This window comes from Dermacentor silvarum, chromosome 1 (genome assembly GCF_013339745.2).
Source record: "Dermacentor silvarum isolate Dsil-2018 chromosome 1, BIME_Dsil_1.4, whole genome shotgun sequence".
In the NCBI taxonomy this organism is placed as follows: Eukaryota; Metazoa; Arthropoda; class Arachnida; order Ixodida; family Ixodidae; genus Dermacentor; species Dermacentor silvarum.
Genome location: NC_051154.1, coordinates 41,755,390 through 41,774,069, shown reverse-complemented (window position 1 = coordinate 41,774,069; position 18,680 = coordinate 41,755,390). Strand labels below are relative to the sequence as shown.

Below are 18,680 nucleotides of genomic sequence, written 5' to 3'. Positions count from 1 at the left end.
GCAGGATTTTAAAGCTCAGCTTTCTTTAGCCCGGTTCTATAAACCGAAAAAGTTTTTTTTTTTTTTTTCAGGAAATCAGTTTTAACCAAAAAGGGTCAGTGAAGGCAAATCTTTAAGGGCCATTTCATTGTGGTGTCCATTGATGCACTACAGCTTTTAAATATCTAATGCGTGCACATTCCAACTGTTCATGCCTTATAAATGTCCTCTCATAATCTTTGGTTGCATTCCTATGCTGTAATCAGTTGCAAAACTTTCATACACAGACCATAAGCATTTTTAATGTTTATAATATTTTGTACAAAGCAAACCACAGCAAGAAGTTCTGTGGCAGATCAATGCTTGCGACCTGTATTGAAAAGAGATGAACTTGTTGAGCTTGAGCTTTGCAAACAAATACAGTCATGTTACCTTGAGTAGATGGATAAAACTATGCACACAGATGCAGGAAGTGTCACTCCTGGTCAAGGAAGGGAGGACAACTCTCAACAATTTAGAAGCACACACGTACATGGGCACACTTGCTAATTCTATACATGATCTACCAATGAAGCTTAAGTCATGAACATTCCGGTTTACTTCTGCTAACCATACACAACCTGCTTCAAAAAGGCAGCGATCATGATTTAAGGGGTTTGACATCCCAAGGCAACACAGGGGCAAGGCTGACATATTTATAATTTAAAGTGTGTCCTCTGGCAATATAGCCTAAATAATACCTGTTTAGCTACATTCCCATAAAAAGAGACCCTTTAAAGGAAGTGTTTGTGCAGTTGGAAGAGCCATGGGGATTTGTAAAGCTGTTGCGTTACAATTAATCACTCAAGTTTTTGGTGTATTGTATGCAGCATAGCGACACGATCACTGTTAAAATTTTTGCTGTACCATCGCCTCTGTAATTCACTCAAGCAGGGCAGAGGATAAGAAAAAAATTAAAGCCATCGGAGGCAATGTCAGCAAAAGGGTCACGCAAGCTTTCTGTCCTGCAAGCGGGCTTGGATGCAGGCAATGTAGAACCAAATTTGATGAAAAAAAGTAAAGCAACTATTCAGTTCTCATTGTGTTTTCGTGTAACATCACAATAAACACTAAAGTTCCTGTGGATTTAAAGATGTTGCTAGAAAGTGCAGGCAGTCCTTCAAATCAAATTATAGGCTCTGTGCTGTCTAAATGGGACTACTACTTGGCTCTGCTGTTCTCGACAGCCTTTTATAGTGACTGGGTATACTTATTTACCATGTTCAAAAAATATTGCAGGGTCCCTTTAAGGGAATCTAATGTCAGGCAGCATAAGAACCACCAATTGAGGGCTGTTACACACAGCTGCTGGTTTTTTCTTAAAGCATTGTTTAGGCTTAGATATACAAGTGGATTAATTGCATAAAGATTGATAAAAAAAGCCATCAAAGCTGATCAGAAAATCTTTACAAGTTTCCAACAACCTCTTGGAGCCTTCTACATTTATATGTCTAAAAGTGGTGCCACTACATGTATACACTCTCTAGACATTTGTTTGCTCCCGCCAATTAGAAATAAATTTTAGGCATTAAGCATGCAGATAAAAACCAGCAGATGCACAAGGTGTGCTCCCCTTTTATGACCCTGGTTTTACCGTAAAACTCTCGACACAGTTAAGTATAACATTGATCAGTGTCATATTTTGCAGACACTGTAAAATGTGGTAGTATTAAATAATCCTGTTTCCTTCTGCCATGTTTCATGGCATGGGAGTCTCACCTTTGACTTCACATGTTCAATTTTTCAGAAGCTCGACCTCAATAAGGATGGCGTTGTCACAATTGATGAATTTATGGATTCTTGTACAAAGGTAAGCACATGCTGTTTGCTTTTCAGTTCTCATTTTAGTAGATGTGTTCATCTGCTGCTCAGGTTGCTGCGTTTCTTTGTGGTGTTATACTACACTATGGAAATGGTCAGTTGTAATTTTATCGAAGCTATCATTCACTACAAGAAAAAGGAAGCATTGTTAGTCTATTATATTATTCAATAGTGACTCTTCAGATTTATTCATATTTCAATATATATGTTTCAGATTATCTTGGAAGGGCAAAGAGGGGTTGGTGTTAGTCGATAACAGGGAAGAAATTGGAATTCCTTTTTTTATTTAAGGCATTCCAGACCAGGGCCCAAATTTACAAAATGTATCTTGTGTAATTGGGAACTCCATGATTAGCCATGATTGACTGTTTCTTTATTACATAAATTGCTATTGCATGTAATGGTGCCTGAGCTGCTGTAAATCAGAAAATGCCCTTATGAAAGTGGAGTTTCCTGGTTACAAATGTTTAGTGCCTTTTTTCACATGTTATTTCTACAATTGACATGAATAAAAGTAAGAACTGCATGTCTTGTAGAATGCATTGTACTTGTGTTTTTTTTTTTTTTTTGTTATTTCACAAAGGTGAAAAAGGTAGCTGGCTTTCATATGTGGCTTTCATAGCTAGCTTTCATAGCTAGCTAGCCTCTTATGCCAACCCAATGGCCCAAGTTGCCTCCCTGCTTGGGCCATTAGGTGTGTGCTCCTGGTCGTGATACTGTCGTGGTCGTTCCATTGTCGTCATTCCAGCTTCGTGATCTTACTCTCATCATGTCGTCGTTGTCGTCGCGCCTTCTGCCTTGACCCAGTGGCCCAAGTTGTCTAATAGCTTGGGCCACTAGGTACGCGCTTTAAGCTCTGATGCCATCGTTATTTCTTCCTTGAAGATAGCTGCTGTAGTTTTAATTTTTCCGAGCTGCAAAGAAAGTATGCGAGATTTTCGAAAAGTACCATGTGACTGGGCGCTTGCGTGCAGCGACATTAGTGCCCTCAAACATACTAGCACTAACAAATGATTGATGCTGGATACAGACCGAATGCATGAATAGTCTGCAAGCGAAAATGAGAGGGGATGGGCACACCTGTCAATGCCAGCATAGAGCTGGCATTGTCTTGCCAGCTCTATGCTGATTCCATTTGATGGCCAACATTTGACACTTAAAACTAAATGAGCCAACTGTTGGTTACAAACGTTCATTATGCTAGCTTTATACCTGCATGAGGACAAAATATGGTAACATTTCTTTAGCGTCATAAAACTTAAAAAAGAATTTTCTTATGCTTCTCTTTGCAGGATGAGAACATTTCAAAGTCCATGTCCGTATTGGACACTATTCTGTGATGCTGCAAATGTGTAAAAATATGGGCAGCTGAATTCTTTGTTCAACGGCGAGTGAAAGATGCGCACGAGAGCGGACGCTGTAGGCGGTCAGCAAGTACAGCCCCTGCCCTGGTGGCCCTGCTCATCGGTGCCCAGTCTCAAGCCAGCACTCCATCATGACAGCAACAGCATCAGTGACCCGCGACTCGTACCTCCTTAAGTGCCAAGTTACCATTGTGGGTCTTTGCAGCAGGCTGCTGTGTGCCCGAGGACAAGCTGAGGCTGGCCAGTACTTGCTGCCGAACGTCCGAAGCGTGTGGGACTGTGTGCGCCAATCTCAGTTTTAATGTTGCCAGGGTATTGGCACCCGAATTTTGGAACTGTGAATAAACATGCCAAACAGGCAGGTATATAGCCAGCCTTGCTTGGTGGGGCAAAATTCTTCCTCAGCAAAAGTTATCTGTACATCTTGATCGGTCAACTGTTGCTGTTTGCCATTATCTTGTTGCTTTTCTTTGCTGTCGTATTATTGATTGCATCTTGGAATTGTCTTCTGAGTTGTGCATGCCTCTATGCTTTCTTGTGGCTTGGTTAGATTAGAAATGTTCACGCAAATGATGTTTTATTCTTTCGTACCAGGCCACACTGCTCACAGAAATCATGAAATGAATACTGGTGGCTGGTATATTTCTTGTAGTTACTATGTAGCGGAGTTAACACCATTTGGGCTATGAAATTCTGTAGGAAGAAAAGATCCACCCCTGGGTAAAGAAGGTAGCAAGTCCTTGTACCTGATTCATTGCACATTCTACAGTCACCTGCTGCTTGTGCTTCTATACCATTTTCTTTTCGGCTGGCAAACAGGTATCAGCTTACAGGAATGCATCACTGTCAGATAACACAAGCATCAGGTGCAGCTAAGCCTCACATTTGTAGGGGACCCACTAATAATGATTGCTATTATCGTCCATGCTTAATCAAAAATAATTGTCACTAGCAGCTCTTTTAAAGAATAGCAAGAATGATTGCAACCAGAGTAATTATATTAACACAAGTTCAAGCACCCCTCTTTTCCAAGTTGTGGACCCTCAAGCTAGGGGAGGATGTCAAGAACGAAGCATACATACTCATGTTCAGCAATTTACCTTTCTTTTCCAATAATTTTTTTGAGAGAGGAAGGTGTGGGGGGCGGTGCTTAGAATCAGTGTGAATTTAAATTTGTGTTCATGCAGTATTTTAATTTTATTCAAGTACATTCCATGCATTTTACATATTGGAATTGCATTGACTCTGCCCAAGTTTGATCAAGGCAGTTTTAACTAGCAAAATAAATGCCAGCTGTATTTTTTTCTTGTAGAGCATGCACTACTGCATCATTTTTGTACACTTCTCCTTCTTTTGTGGGACAAGTGGTAAAGGCGTGCTTTTTATTTCACAATAAGGCAGTCACATTATTAGGTGTGTTATTACATAGACTTACTTTGTTGTGCACAGACATAACTGCTCTCCTGCTACGGCACAAGCAGCGGAAGGCGCTCAAGGTATCTTCGCATCTGTTTTTCTAGGAGCTGCAACAGACTACAGACGATTATTATAAGGTGTGCCCCAGATTAATTTCTGACCTTGGTGGATTGAAATGTGCCACAAGTAATGCTGGAAAAAAATCAGCCCATAATATTTTGGCCTTTGTTATATGCATTAGACTCTATTGACTTCATCCATGCTTTCTTTTTTTTTCTTCTTTTTTGTGAGGTTCACCTGTACTCTGTTAGCCACTGCTGTGTGTGTGTGTTTGTCTGGTGGTACTTTCATTGTTTCACTCACTGTTTCTGGCCATAAAAACGCTGGTCTGTACTTAATGCTTCCGCGCCCTTGCCTTCGTAAGGGCCCCTCTGAGGTGATGTCGATGTGGAATAGATGTACCATTTCAACCGAGCAAGCCCATCAGTGGTGGGCATGTGCATCACAGGCGTGTTCTTGACTGCTGTCCACTGGGCAGGGCAGCACTGCACACTCTACATATCTCACTTTGTTTGCGCATACTTTGCCAGGTTGGTGCGTGTAGACATGTCAGCACAAGTGGTTCCTCCAAGATGGTCAAAGGGCAGCAAGGTGCCCCTTTTGGGAATCTTCCATGTCCAACATGTGTGAAGTACACTGCTGACAGATGAAAGGTTGGCTTGACAAAGTGCATTGTCATAACCTTGCCAGACAAGCCTTTTCATTTAAATGACCTTGCAAATACTCTAATTTATTTTTCTTCCATTTTAGACTTTTAAAATATGCTTTGACGCAGCTTTTATGCCCGGCTCAGCATAAGAATGAAAGTGTGTTATTACAAATGACCCAGCAGCTGTTTGCTGACACATAGTGGTTACATTGTTTCGAAAGCTCGAATGGGTCTTGTTTGTACACACATTGATATATAAATATATAAATATATATATATAAATATATACATAGCAGAGCAATCATACAGTGGGCCAAGGACTTTGTTTCAGAGAAGCAAATGCCACTGTCTGCCAAACAATGTTTCTCCCATGAAGTACTGGATTCCAGTGAAGACATGTTTATGTTTTGCGCGTAGATAGGTTTACAAATGTTTCCCTCTTCAGCCTTGTGAAAAAGTTGGTCATCTGCGAATATGGTCTGCAACTAGAGGTGTCACTACTGTTGGAAGACTTCTCATGCCATGGAGTATGTTTGTCATAGTGCAGCTGTTACTGTATGAATGTCATTTCCCATGTTTCGTCGGCAATCAGGAGTATGTGCTCCACTCTTCATTAGCCAATTTTTACGTAAAGAGGTTGATGCATATAAGCTGCTCCCTGTTTCTCTCTTCTATAAATGCTAAATTTTAGAACTATAATATTTTTAGGCTGTAGGAGACTTGTTTATTTCCATGTTTCATCTATTCCATGCAGTATTTCCTAAATTTAAGCTGGGTGAACATGGTCCTTATTTTTTCGTGCAGACTTTTATTAGCAGGAGACTTGTGCCATGGTTCACCTGAAGGGCTGTACAGACCTGTTTTTGATGCTGATACCATTTGCCTAGTTTAACTATTTGGTGTTTAAAACATTGCGCAGGTTCTTTTGGTTTCTTATCACTTGCAGCAAATTGGCGTGATGCAGTAGCTTTTTTTTTTTCTTCCTCTTCTTTTCACAAGTGTAAAAGGGTCTCTTGTTCCACGTGATAAAATGCTCTGTTGAGATATTTTTCTTCCAAGTGCTGTCTGGTGACAACACAAAAACTGGAGCAGTGTTTCTTTCAGCACTTCAGCCATTTGTATTTGGTACATTTCAATTGTAATAAATTCTAATGTATATATGATAAAGCTACAAAACAAACAGACTGCAACAACTGTGTCGTAAACTTTCCTTACTTAAATATTCTTGTGACACGCGTAGTTATTTCTTCCCCTGCAAAGACACATCCCATCACCCAAGCTGACATCCAAGTGTGCAGCTCCAACAAAAAGGTATGTGGTAGTGGTTACTTTTTTCCTCAGTGTCATTTGTTGATAAAACATTTATTTCAATGACACTGTGCTCACTGCATCAGGTGCAGTGAGGACAGGTGCAGTGAGGACAGCATCAAGTATTCACTATCGTATTGCAATATATTATTCGATGGAGGTGTATAAAGCAGCCTACAAACTGCAGTTTGATTCTGTCACCACATTGCCAAGTTTTCAAAACTTGATGTCTCATCTTGTGTACAGACGTACAATGGCATTAAAAAAATACTAATTTTTGAGATAATGTCAATGTTCAGTACATTTTTGTGCATGTGTTTCTGCGTTCCTTTCTATATTTTATTAAGCTGCCATCTTGAAGATACTTGCACAAATCTTTATTCTGTCATAAACTTTGCAACACTGAGCAACTGATTATTCCCCGCTATATGTCAAGTTGTGTGTATTGCCCGCAGACAAAATATTGTCCAGCCGCTTTCTACTTTTTTTTTTCAATAACACAGATTAGCAACAAAACTTCCTCTATGTAACATAATCTGCAAATTCCCCTATTGGCAAACTGAAGTTGTAAGACTATTTGAATTTTCTGGTTATATTAGTTATGGTAAAGGTTATGTTAAGTGTAGTTCCTGGGAAAATATTCCCATTGACTTAGATGTTGATTTCTTATTTTGCACATCTTCAGAAAGTAATGTGGGAAAATATGGGAACAGGCCATCCCAAGGCTAAAAAGCTGTTTGGAAGGTTTACTATAGATTCCAAGACTTAAGATAATATGGATCTCTGGCGAGACCATGAAAGGAGCCCTGCATCGCCTTTTGAACATAATAAATAAGCCACATAATGCTCTCATGATCACTTGGCCAAAATACTATTACCTTTGAATTCTGGGGTTTTTATGGGCCAAAACCACGATTAGATTATGAGGCATGCCGTAGTGGGAGACTGTGGATTAATTTTGACCACGAGGGTATCTTTAACGTGACCCCAATGCATGCTACACGCACATCGCCTCCACAGCGGCCGGGATTCGATCTCGCGACCTCATCCTTAGCAGCGCAACACCATAGCCGCTCACACTTTCCTGCAGCAGTCTTGAATCCCCACTGATCTTTCAGCCCAATGACATCAAGGGTGAATGGAAGGATAATTGAACAAATTTCCTTTATTGAATTGGGCAGTTGGAATGACCTCTTTAGTGATTATTACTAATCAGTGTCAACCCTTGAACAACAGGAACCGTGTCTGTCAAGCAAAATGGTGGATAAAAGAAACATTAAACTTTTTTTAAAGTCATTTACCTCATCACAGACACACTCAGACATGCAAGTAAGTGCTTGCACTTACTTGCAAGGAGATAAAATAGTGCAGCTTGAACTGCATTAGGAAATATAAATGGAGAAAGCAATCTTTGAGGGAAAGTTCTTGCTCATAACTCTGCTGATGCAAAACAGCTGAAAAAATCTTGCTTGAGGAGATTCCTGAAGTAATACCCCCTTATGTGCAAAGCACTCCATAGCTTTATTCAAAAGCATTGCTGGGCCCCTTTAAGGTGGTCACAGTTGTTATTTTTTGTGTTGGTAAATCAAACTGGGGATAGATTTATTTTTAATGTATCATACAGAATTTAACCAAGTAGATCGACCTTTTTATCTCCTACAAAACTAAAGCTTGGTTCCATCAAACAAGGAGTTCCTCGCTGCTGACTCACTACAGCAAGATGGCACTACAAAAAAAAATCTGCCCAGTATGCTTTTTTAGTAATTTGGCAAACATAATTCAATGAACACAATTAAAACACTAAGCAATTAAGTTTTCATTTCACAAATGACAGTAATGCTTAGCTGGCTACAATTATGGTCAGCCACCAGTGACAGTGGGGACTTCTCTTAAGGTGAATGAGCGTAAATAATGAAATGAAAAAAGTGCTGCATTTTGCCAAGTAGCAGGATTTTAAAGCTAAGCTTTCCTTAACCCGGTTCTTTAAACTGAATAAGGTATGGCCGAATTGTTTTTTTCGGGAAATCATTTTTAACCAAGAAGGGTCAGTGAAACCAAATCTTTCAGTGAACTAAGACGGTGATCTGTTTGCAGCTGTGATTGTGCACACACCCTGATGCAAGGAGCTTGACGAAGTCAAAGTCTTCTGCCACCCAAAAAGTCCATTTGCCTGTCACTGTGATGAAAACGAGAAGCAGGTTAGTGGGGTGGGATAGTACGCAGTAGGAGTTTGGGGAGGTCTGGCCTGGGAACTTAAGTCTTTGCACTGCAGTGGATGAAGAGGGCAAATCATGATAATTCACTGACACAAACACATGTGCATGCAGACATGCACACACTGAGAGCTGTGCCATCTGCTATTCTGGTGCCATTTTCAGCACCTAGCCATGTCGAGGAGAATGTTCCTTGAGGCAGTAGCATGAGGTGGGAAAAATTTTGCGACATCTGAGCCCAGGAGGCTAGTATAACACAAACGTGATGGCAGAGGCAGTGCAGTAAACAGTCGAATGCCTCTACAACGAACACATATACAATGAAATGACCTGTATAATGAAGGAATAATTATGTCCTGGCCGAATTGCTGGCTTTCTACTTTGAATGCCTCTATTACAAAGACCACTACAATGAATTCACCTGCACAGCGAAGGAATTTAGGCACTTGATCGCTCATTTGTTGCTTTACAACGAACGCCGTGCAGCGGTGCCATACTGCCCTCCGCAGGTGCCACTCAGCTGCACTCTGTGCGAACGGCAGTGCTAGCCATGCACTTGACAAGCGTGCTGATGTCGGCAAGCATTACAGTCCTGCTGCACTGCGTCCGGAATCCGTCAACTCGTACACTGCTTCTTGTAACAGACCGGTACTATAAGCAGTTGATGATGACGTGATTATGTTATCATAACTGACTACCAGTGACGTCTTCAAAGCCTTCTAGGCGGAAAGGATGGGAATGTCAAGGAAGGCAACGATGATGAAGAGCCTGTAAAGAAGTGAAGAATTCTGACACTTAGGGAGGTGATAGCAGCATCCGATAGTCAGCAGCTTTACCTGGCGTTGCTCCCGCCTTTAGCCATGGAGCATGCCGTGAACCTCGATGCAATGAGGTCAGCTGCAGTCGGGCATTCTGCCAGATGAAGTGTGCAAAAGAAATAGTGACTTATTGATGGGAAAGCATAAAATGGCCCATTGAGCGAAAAATCCAGCGGCGTCTGTAGCAGTGAAACGGCAGTTAAATTCTCATTGGCTGCGATGCCATGTCACGAGCGCGCCTCGACGGAGTTCCCATTGGCTGCGACGTCATGTCACGAGCGCGTCTCGACAGAGAAAGGCGGGCGAAACCTACAAAACACAAAACGTCTTTAAAACTTCTCGGAACGGCTACAAACGGCTAGAGACGTCTTGGTCTACGCGAAGACGTTAAACAGATGTTCTTGGAAACATTATGTAGTTTCCGCGAGCGATTCAAAGGGCTCATGCTCGCAAGCATTCGCTCGCCAGTGCTCATGGATCTCTTCCCAAGTCTTTTGCTCACGTTCAAGCCTTGACCAGCGCCTCCAGATACGGTGCAGTTCCTTACGGTACGTATACGTTTACCTGCTACAACTTGCACGCCACTTTTGTTTTGGCGGGCCCGTGCTGGCGCGAAGTTTAGACTCGAATATATTTGCATGCACGGAATGTAGCAGAACGTTCTTTTGTGATCTGGGAGGTAAAGCTAGAGTTTCGTATAATTGGTTGAATGATAACAGACATTCTAGCTGCGTGTGGCCTTTAAGATGGCAGCGGCGTGCTGCATTGCGTAGTATATATCGGGGCTTTGCTCTCTTGGCTTCTCCTCTGTGTAGCTTCCAGCACGTTAGCAGGTAGGAAATAGTCTTGCATTGGTTTGGCAACTTCACATATAGTTGGAGTATTGGAAAACTTTTGGAGGATTGGGAACGAGTTGCATAAACCTACGAGGCAGCTTTCCTGCGGCGGGAAATTTCATGCACAATGGCGGTGCGGCTTGTCCTTGTGCAGCGTATAGAGTCTCGCATGTTAGGCTTCTGCGAATGTCTGTGCTGCGCGCCAGAATCAGCTCGCGACAGCACTATTCAAGAGGAAATAATGCAATCTAAAGCGCACGAAAGCATCAATGGAGACAGTACAAAGCTAGGGAATGAGGCTCGAGCCTTGTTATGCAGGCCTAGCGTTTGCAGCGTTTTTCCGACATGCGCATGTGCATGAAATTACGCAGTGTAGCCGTGCATATTTTGCAGCTCGTCTATTATATAGGTGGCGCTATGTGTTCTGGGTGTATAATGGTTGCACTGCAAGAGGTCACGTCCCAACTGGAAAAACGACCTCGGCCCTATGCTGGCCCAACGTGGATGGATGACCTGGCCGACCTTGGCCCAAGCTTGGTCAACCAGGTCGGGCCCAGGCCAGAATTGGTTATTGGCCTTACACCGGCCGACTTATGGCTGCAACATAGGCCCAAGGCCGATGTCTGATCTTGAAGACATCAGCTGGTGCGTAGCTGGATTATAAATCGGGCCAGTTTCTGGATATGATTACCTTAACCACACTACACTTAAAAACTGCATTTCGGCTACGAAGATTTCTGTAGGTGCAGGCATCTTGACAGGAAACAGCACAGCAGAACAGAAACAACAGACAATATATCGCAGATGACATTAGAAAAGAATGCAAATTGTGAGCTTCTTGGACAACACCATGGCCCTACAGAAGACCACGTTTGGTCGCCTGAGCATTGGGTGCCGACTAATGCCCTATCTTAGTCAACCGTTGTCTGAACGTCTTTGACCAACTAATAACCAATGTAATTGCCAGCCAACCAGGGCCCCACCTCGGGCTGCCATTGGTTGGCCGAGAATACCGGTTGCCGAGCACTGCCCAGTTGTTTACCAACGATCGGCCGTCGGTCAATTTCAGGTGAGGTGTGTGAGATCCCAGTGACAACGATGACGACCTACGAATATCCTATGGACATACCAGGACATGGATATCCTAGGTGTGTCGAATATCCCTCAGGTGACCGTTTGGCCGCACTTACCGTGTCCTGCGGACATCCTTTGCATGTCCGCGTAATACGTTATGGGGGCATGCTGCGAACATTTGACGGACATATGCCAGGGCCTTTTGCACAGTGTGTGCCATAATGTCAGTTGCGGTCGCAGCACACGCTGGTGACAGATGCAACGGGCAGAGTGCCTACGCATCAAGAACAGATACATTGTGCGCAGACGCTACGCACGCAAGCACGTACGTGTGCGGAATTAGTGCGGCATACTCCTCATTCTTCTAGGCCTTCCACCAAGGGCAAGTGCCTTATTGAACTAGTTGTAGTTTTCAAAGTAAATTGCGTCAGAAAATTCGTAAAGTGCGGCGTACACACGAGCTGCAGATATGATAGCTTGAGATTGCAATTCAAACATGCATGCGAGAAAAGATAATTCTGTAACGAGGAAACTCAGACAAAGCCTCAGTTGGAAAACAAATATTCACGTGTATGTCAAAAAGTGTCTATGTGGGATAACCTTGGGATATTCATGGTAGCATATCCGAAACAGGTCAATGTGCGATATCCTTGGGACATCCGTATCCGAAAGTGGACGTCCAGCGGATGTTTTATTTGTATCCGAAATGGTGCATGGACATTGAGACATGATTCGGATGTCCTTATACGAAGTGTTAATTTTCACTCGGATGTTGGGTGGAGTGCCTCGGAGCGGGGACGAGCACGCGCATCGAGGAACCCTAATGTTGGGCCTCTCTCAAGGCAGCGCGCCAAGTTTGAATTTTGAAAAGCGGTAGAATAGTAGTGGCATGTCGTCCAGCAACGGGATACCGGTGCGCCACACAGCTTAGCAGCAAATACCCTTCGCTGTGGCGGTGAAGACCGATTTTGGCACGCGGTTTATGCATGTCGCGATGAGCGCAGCTCGCTTAACATCTCACTCGTCGTCCCTTCGTTACATAAAGAGCGAAGCCTGGTCAGCATAGCTACAATTATAATATAACAAGTGCCTAAAAATGGAAGCAAGTACACCAGAAAATATTCACCAGCCCTTCCCCTGTCGAGAAAATGGGGGTAAGTGAAGCTTGTCTTGTGTGTATCTGACCTTCGTCAGGGTAACGTTCGGAAGCCATCGCCTCGGGATTCTCTGCTCGTCGCTGACGGTGGGCTTCGGCTTCTGAAGCCCTCGCCTCGGGATCGTCGGCTCTTCGCTGACGGCGAGCCTCGGCTAGGGAAGCCGTCACGCTAGAATCGGCACGTCGACGACGAGCCCTTTCCCGAGCGAGTTCACGCCGGCGTTCATCAAACGCAGCTTGCTCCTTTGCCGAACGCACTACGCGTGGCCTTCCCATCTGTTCGCCGAAACTCATCTGAGGCGAGGGAAGCCCGGAGGAGCGCGCGCCAACCCGCTTTCCTTCCATGTCCCTAGGGCCTCGCGACACAACAAACGAACCTGATCGGTCGCGCGCGTGTCACGTGATCACGCGAGTAGCCTATTCAATGCGGGTGTGCGCTGCACGTGATTTTCGTCTTTTTTTCTCTATTTCTGTCTGTCTGTCTGTCTGTCTTTCTTTCTTTCTTCCTTCCTTCCTTCCTTCCTTTTCTTTCTTTCTTTCGTTCTTTCTTAATTGTCCCTGGTATGTGTCATTGAGCTTCGACCCTTTCTGCACTATCGCCAGGATCGGCCCACTTTTTAGCGTGACACCACCGCCAACACTTGTGAGCCTATAATGCTTCGCTTAAAAAGGTTACATTACTTTTCGCGCGTGCGCCTGTGTGTGTGTCACATGGATGCTTCTCATTTATTTATTATTTTTTAACGAGTGGTAGCAACCACAGGGCACGCACGAAGCGCATAGCAGGCTTGGATTGGAGAATTGGGGAAGATGGTCGTAACGCCGACGCCGGTATATTGCCGAGGAACCTGGTTCGAATGCCCTTCAAAAAGACCGGCGATGCATTGTGCGTGCAGAACAGGACGTGATATTCCATTACAAAAAATTTCGTTTTCCTTCAAAACTTGTCGATCGTTGCTGTACCCTCGCTCAAATCACCATGCACGTGGTACGCAGGACTAATATTTGGAAGCACGGCGCAATGAGGCATGGTGCACGCAAGAGCTGGCCACCGGGTCAATACTTACTTTGGAAATGCATACTCTCGCTATTTCGCCGAGCTCCAACTGAGCCGTACGCGTTCTCCATGAAGCTGGGATTTATATGTGTTGACGTGACAACTCACCGCACATCACTCATCAGACTTCCGATAGAGCTACTCGACTGCGCAGACTTTAGAAGACAGTTTTGTTCATTTGTATAAAAGTTGCAACCAACAAATATAAACACACGGATCAGTAATTCGTGCTTCCTGCGAAATTAGCAGGTAATCACAATGATGTCTTGTCCTGGTGCGCATAGGCTGTCCCACGTAACTTGAACTAAACATTAAAAATATGCAAATGCCACGTAACTGAACAGAACCAAGGTAATGTTATTTGCCGTCGCTTGGAGATACTCAGATTATTTTTGCATTCCGCCTAATTAGACAATTAGTCTTAATTAATTAATCAACTTCTCAAATATTATGATTACATGAAAAGTGTCAATGAGAAAATTGTAGAGCAACATGAGAAACTACCGATACAGCTTTCTGTAGCTCAATACGTGCTAAATAAAAGTGTTTTTCCGAGCGTTAAAGAAGCCCGCTAATACTCGCAAAATTACCGCGCGACTGGCCGCTCGAGGCACTTTGCGTGTATTCGCGGACCAGTATACAAGGTGTCCCAACTATCATGCACCAAGATTTAAAAAAATATGCAAGTGCCACGTAGCTGGACAGAACCAAGGTTAAATGTTATTTTTCATTCCGCCTAATTAATAATTACAGATTACACTAAAGCTCGCGGCTTCATCTGTCAAAGAATTTCCCCTCATTCTATCGCACGTAACAACACTGATTAAAAAAAATTATGGCGTTTCACGTGCCAAAACCACGATCTGATTATGAGGCACGCCGTAGTGGGGGGGACTCCGGAAATTTGGACCACCTGGGGTTCTTTAACGTGAACCTAAATCTAAGTACACGGGTGTTTTCGCATTTCGCCCCCACCGAAATGCGGCCGCCGCGGCCGGGATGCCTACACTGATTTCAGCTTCAGTTCATTCAGACAAATACTATTTGTACAAGATGGTTGCCTCGGAGAACAGAGAAACAGGCAAATGAATGTCCGACAATGCGCGAGACAATTGTGCAAATATTGTTGCCCTTTTCGTTTTGTTCTTGAAAGCGATTCATGCACTCTGCGGCGTCTATGAGGCATGCGCATGTTTGCATATTTTCGCATCGCCCATGTCTACTGAAGGTGCAAAGAAAAAACAAATGGGCAGGAACCATCAACGATGACTGTCGAACAGCCCGAACAAAGGAACGCTCATGGCGCGACAGTCCCCCTCGCTGAAGGGATCGTACTAATGTCCAGCGTGACACAAATCGGAATAATATTTCGTCATTTTTAAGGTTAGTGTACTTCTGCTGTATATATTTAAAGCTGCCTCTATTTTGTTTCTCTTTTTCTCTTTGACCGAGGCCAAGTGTGATAGCGATATCTACCCTACCCCTCTCGATCTAACAGTGAAAAAATACTTCGTGCCTGCGACGGCTGTCGAAGATTAATAAAAATATGGATTCGAGAAAAGTAACAATTTTTGCTGATCCCGTTTCATAGGAGCGGCAGACGTCATAATTGGCGCGATAATTATCGATGATTATTTATAAAAATATTGTTAATTAACCTTTAGTTGACTACTGTAGGGGGCATGTTGAAATTTAAGGATTGAAGCCAGTCAACACACTAAATGTATTAGCTTTCACCATGCAGTTTCGATACGGACTCAAAAGGTGCCATGAAATGCATTACTGTTTCAGTTAATGGTTTCACGTACTGCACTTTCCCACAGTGAGGAAACATTATAGCTGGAACAGAAATGCATCGCTGCAGCCGCGCACCAAGGAGGGAGGAACTGCAAGGCTCGCCGTTTAATCTGATAGGAAGCAGACACGAGAAGTGGATATCACCTGACAGGTATTTGGTCGTTCTGGCAGAAAGGCCAGGTGGCGGTAAGTGTCGCGGGCAAGGTGCCTGGGGCGTATGCTCTGAACGCATCACACTTGAGCGGCTTTGATGGTGCGCATGTTCGTTTTGCAGCTACTGGTTTGTACCAGTACTTGCAGTTGAGGTCACGAATAAATGACACGATTGCAACCCGCCGCTGTGGCTTAGAGGCTATGGCGTTGCGCTGCTAAGCACGAGGTCGCGGGATCAAATCGCGGCCACGGCAGCCACATTTCTATGGGGGCGAACTGCAAAAACGTCAGCGTCCCGTGTGTTGGGGGCACGTTAAAGATTACCTGGTGGTTAAAATTAATCCGGAGTCGCCCACTATACGGCGTCCCTCATAATCAAACCGTGGTTTTGGCACCTAAAACCCCAGGATTCAATTCAATGACGTGATTGTAAAATATATTCGCCAGTTGCGATCATAATACGAACCCGCCGTGGTTGCTTAGTAGTTTCGGCGTTACACTGCTAAGCGCGAGGTCGCGGGATCAAATCCCGACCGCGGCGGCCGGGACGAAATGCAAGAACGCCGGTGTCCCGTGCACTGGGTGCACGTTGAAGAACCCCAGGGGGTCAAAATTTATCCGAGTACCTCACTACGGCGTGCCTCATAATCAAATGATGATTTTGGCACGTAAATTAATCCCAGAAATCATTATTATTATACAAGTATGCAAAACGCTAAAGAAGTTACGTTATTGACGTCTTGTGTTGTGATGCAGTTATTATACATAAATTTTTCGTAATGTAAGCTCTATTTCGTTTGCTTTCTTTTATAATTAAGCGAAGCTTTATAGGCTCACAAGTGTTGGTGGTGGTGGTGCTACGCTGAAAAGTGGACCGATCCTGGTGGTAGTGCAGAAAGGGTCCAAGCTCAATGGCACATACCAGGGACAAGAAAGAAAGAGAGAGAGAGAAAGAGAGGAAGACAGAAAGAGAGAAGGAAAGAAATAAAGAGAGAGAAAGAGGAAGAAAGTTAGAAAGAAAGAGGAAGAGAGAGAAAGAGAGAGAGAAAGAAAGGAAATCACCAGCCCTTCCCCTGTCGAGAAAATGGGGGTAAGCGAAAGTTGGTCGTGTGTGTACTTAAACTACTACTTTCCAGTAGCGTACCCAGGATCTCTGCCAGGGGGGGGTGACAGTTTGCCAATACTATCTAAATAGCACTAATTTCAGTTTCTTCACGGGAAATTGTCAAAAAATGCGCTTTTTGTGAGTGTGCAGACGATTGCGCGTCTTACAGCTTAGTTGCAGTACTCAAATGCGCAAAGAAAGAAAAGGGGTTAAACAAAAGAGGGGGGTTAAGTCGGCCTCAGGGGGGGGGGGGTTACAACCCCCGAACCCCCCCCCCCCGTCGGTGCGTCACTGCTACTTTCGCTTCCCTTTCGTGGTACTTTTTGTTCCTTTTCCTTCTACTTTTGTTTCCCTTGCGTGCAACTTTTCCTTCCGTTGCGTTGTACGTTTACTTCCCTCGATGTATACAGATAATAAACGTTTATGTTTTATTACAGTGACATATGTCGTGAACTTTACGTTACCCTGACGAAGGTCAGATACACACACGACAAGCTTCGCTTACCCCTATTTTCTCGACAGCAGAAGGGCGGGTGATTTTTTGAAGAATGGACTGCATGACAGGCTGCCAGCCTGTCCTGTGGTCCCCTAAATTCTGAAGCTCCTCCCTCATGGAAAAAAGCGAAGGGATAGAGCAAAGGCCCACTCATTCTCTAGACTTCGTCAAAAGAATAATAAAAAATACACCAGCCCTTCCTCTGTCGGGAAAATGGGGGTAAGCGAAGCTTGTCGTGTGTCTATCTGACCTTCGTCAGGGTAACGTAAAGTTCACGACATGTCACGGTAATGAAACATCAACGTTTATTAAATGTATGCGTCGAGGGAAGGAAACGTACACTGCAACGGAAGGAAAAGTTGCACGAAACGGAAACAAAAGTAGAAGGAAAGGGAACGAAAAGTACCACAAAAGGGAATAAAAAGTAGTAGGAAAGTGGTAGGAAAGTAGTGTCTCGCCTTGGTATGGGCGGTTATAAAATTTCGCCCTTATATATATATATATATATATATATATATGAAGTGAAGAAGTCCCTTGACTTCGTGAGGCAAATGTAGACTGTGCATTTCTAACAGCAAATGATCGTGTTTTACTTTTTGTATTTTTTAAAAACTATCCCGTTCAACTTTTCGCATCAGATAACCCTTTTCGCGGAGCAGTTTGTTCTAAGGAAACAACGAGATGGCGCTTTCGGCGGCCCGCCGCACGTGACATCAGCGAGAGTAGCCAGAGCGCACGAATACGAAACCATTACCGCGTCTACCTTGCTTCTGTGCGATCAGCTGTCAGAAATGTGACTGAGTTTTCGAAGACGTCCTGTGCTCCAATCATGCTGGATTGAATCATGCGTATTGAAGACGTGTGCATTAGTTGGCTGCAAAAACAGTTACTTGCATATTAAGGAATGGAATGGATCTGTTTGGCCAAGTTCGCGGACCGCTGCTGCAACTGTTCGTACGTGTTACCGGCACTTCGAGACGTACGGATTTCCTCGAGGATACAAAAATGTGCTCATCCGCCAGCGTTGTATCGCCAACCTTCAAAGAAAGGGCTTCAGTCCCGGAACGTCGGCAAGAGTGAGTACCGCTCGTTAAACAATGACAAAGGGAGTAGCGCCGCTTCCTGTCATAGTAAGTTTCGCGCATGGAATCTACACATATCTACCCCAACTGACACGGAAACTTACGCCCACTCTTTCGCCAACGTGTCAGGAATAAGTGAATGGGCGCATATATGAATATATGCGCACTCTCTGCGCACAATATACAACGGGCTACATCGATAGCGCACGAATGGCCGAAGCTGAATATTTCATGATGGTCCGCAAGAGTAAGCGAGT

At 44.0% G+C, this 18,680-nt stretch overlaps 1 protein-coding gene across 2 annotated transcripts in view; it reads left to right on the top strand.

The window, feature by feature from the left end:
- LOC119461567 (Kv channel-interacting protein 4) overlaps positions 1 to 6,521 on the top strand; it is a 499,898-nt gene extending 493,377 nt beyond the window's left edge. For both annotated transcript variants that reach the window (XM_037722925.2, XM_049667069.1), the window contains 2 exons: positions 1,766 to 1,828; positions 3,132 to 6,521. In XM_037722925.2, the coding sequence (XP_037578853.1) occupies positions 1,766 to 1,828; positions 3,132 to 3,179 (111 nt within the window). In that variant the 3' untranslated portion in view covers positions 3,180 to 6,521. The remainder of the gene's footprint in view (positions 1 to 1,765; positions 1,829 to 3,131) is intronic.
- The last annotated feature ends 12,159 nt before the right edge of the window (positions 6,522 to 18,680 follow it).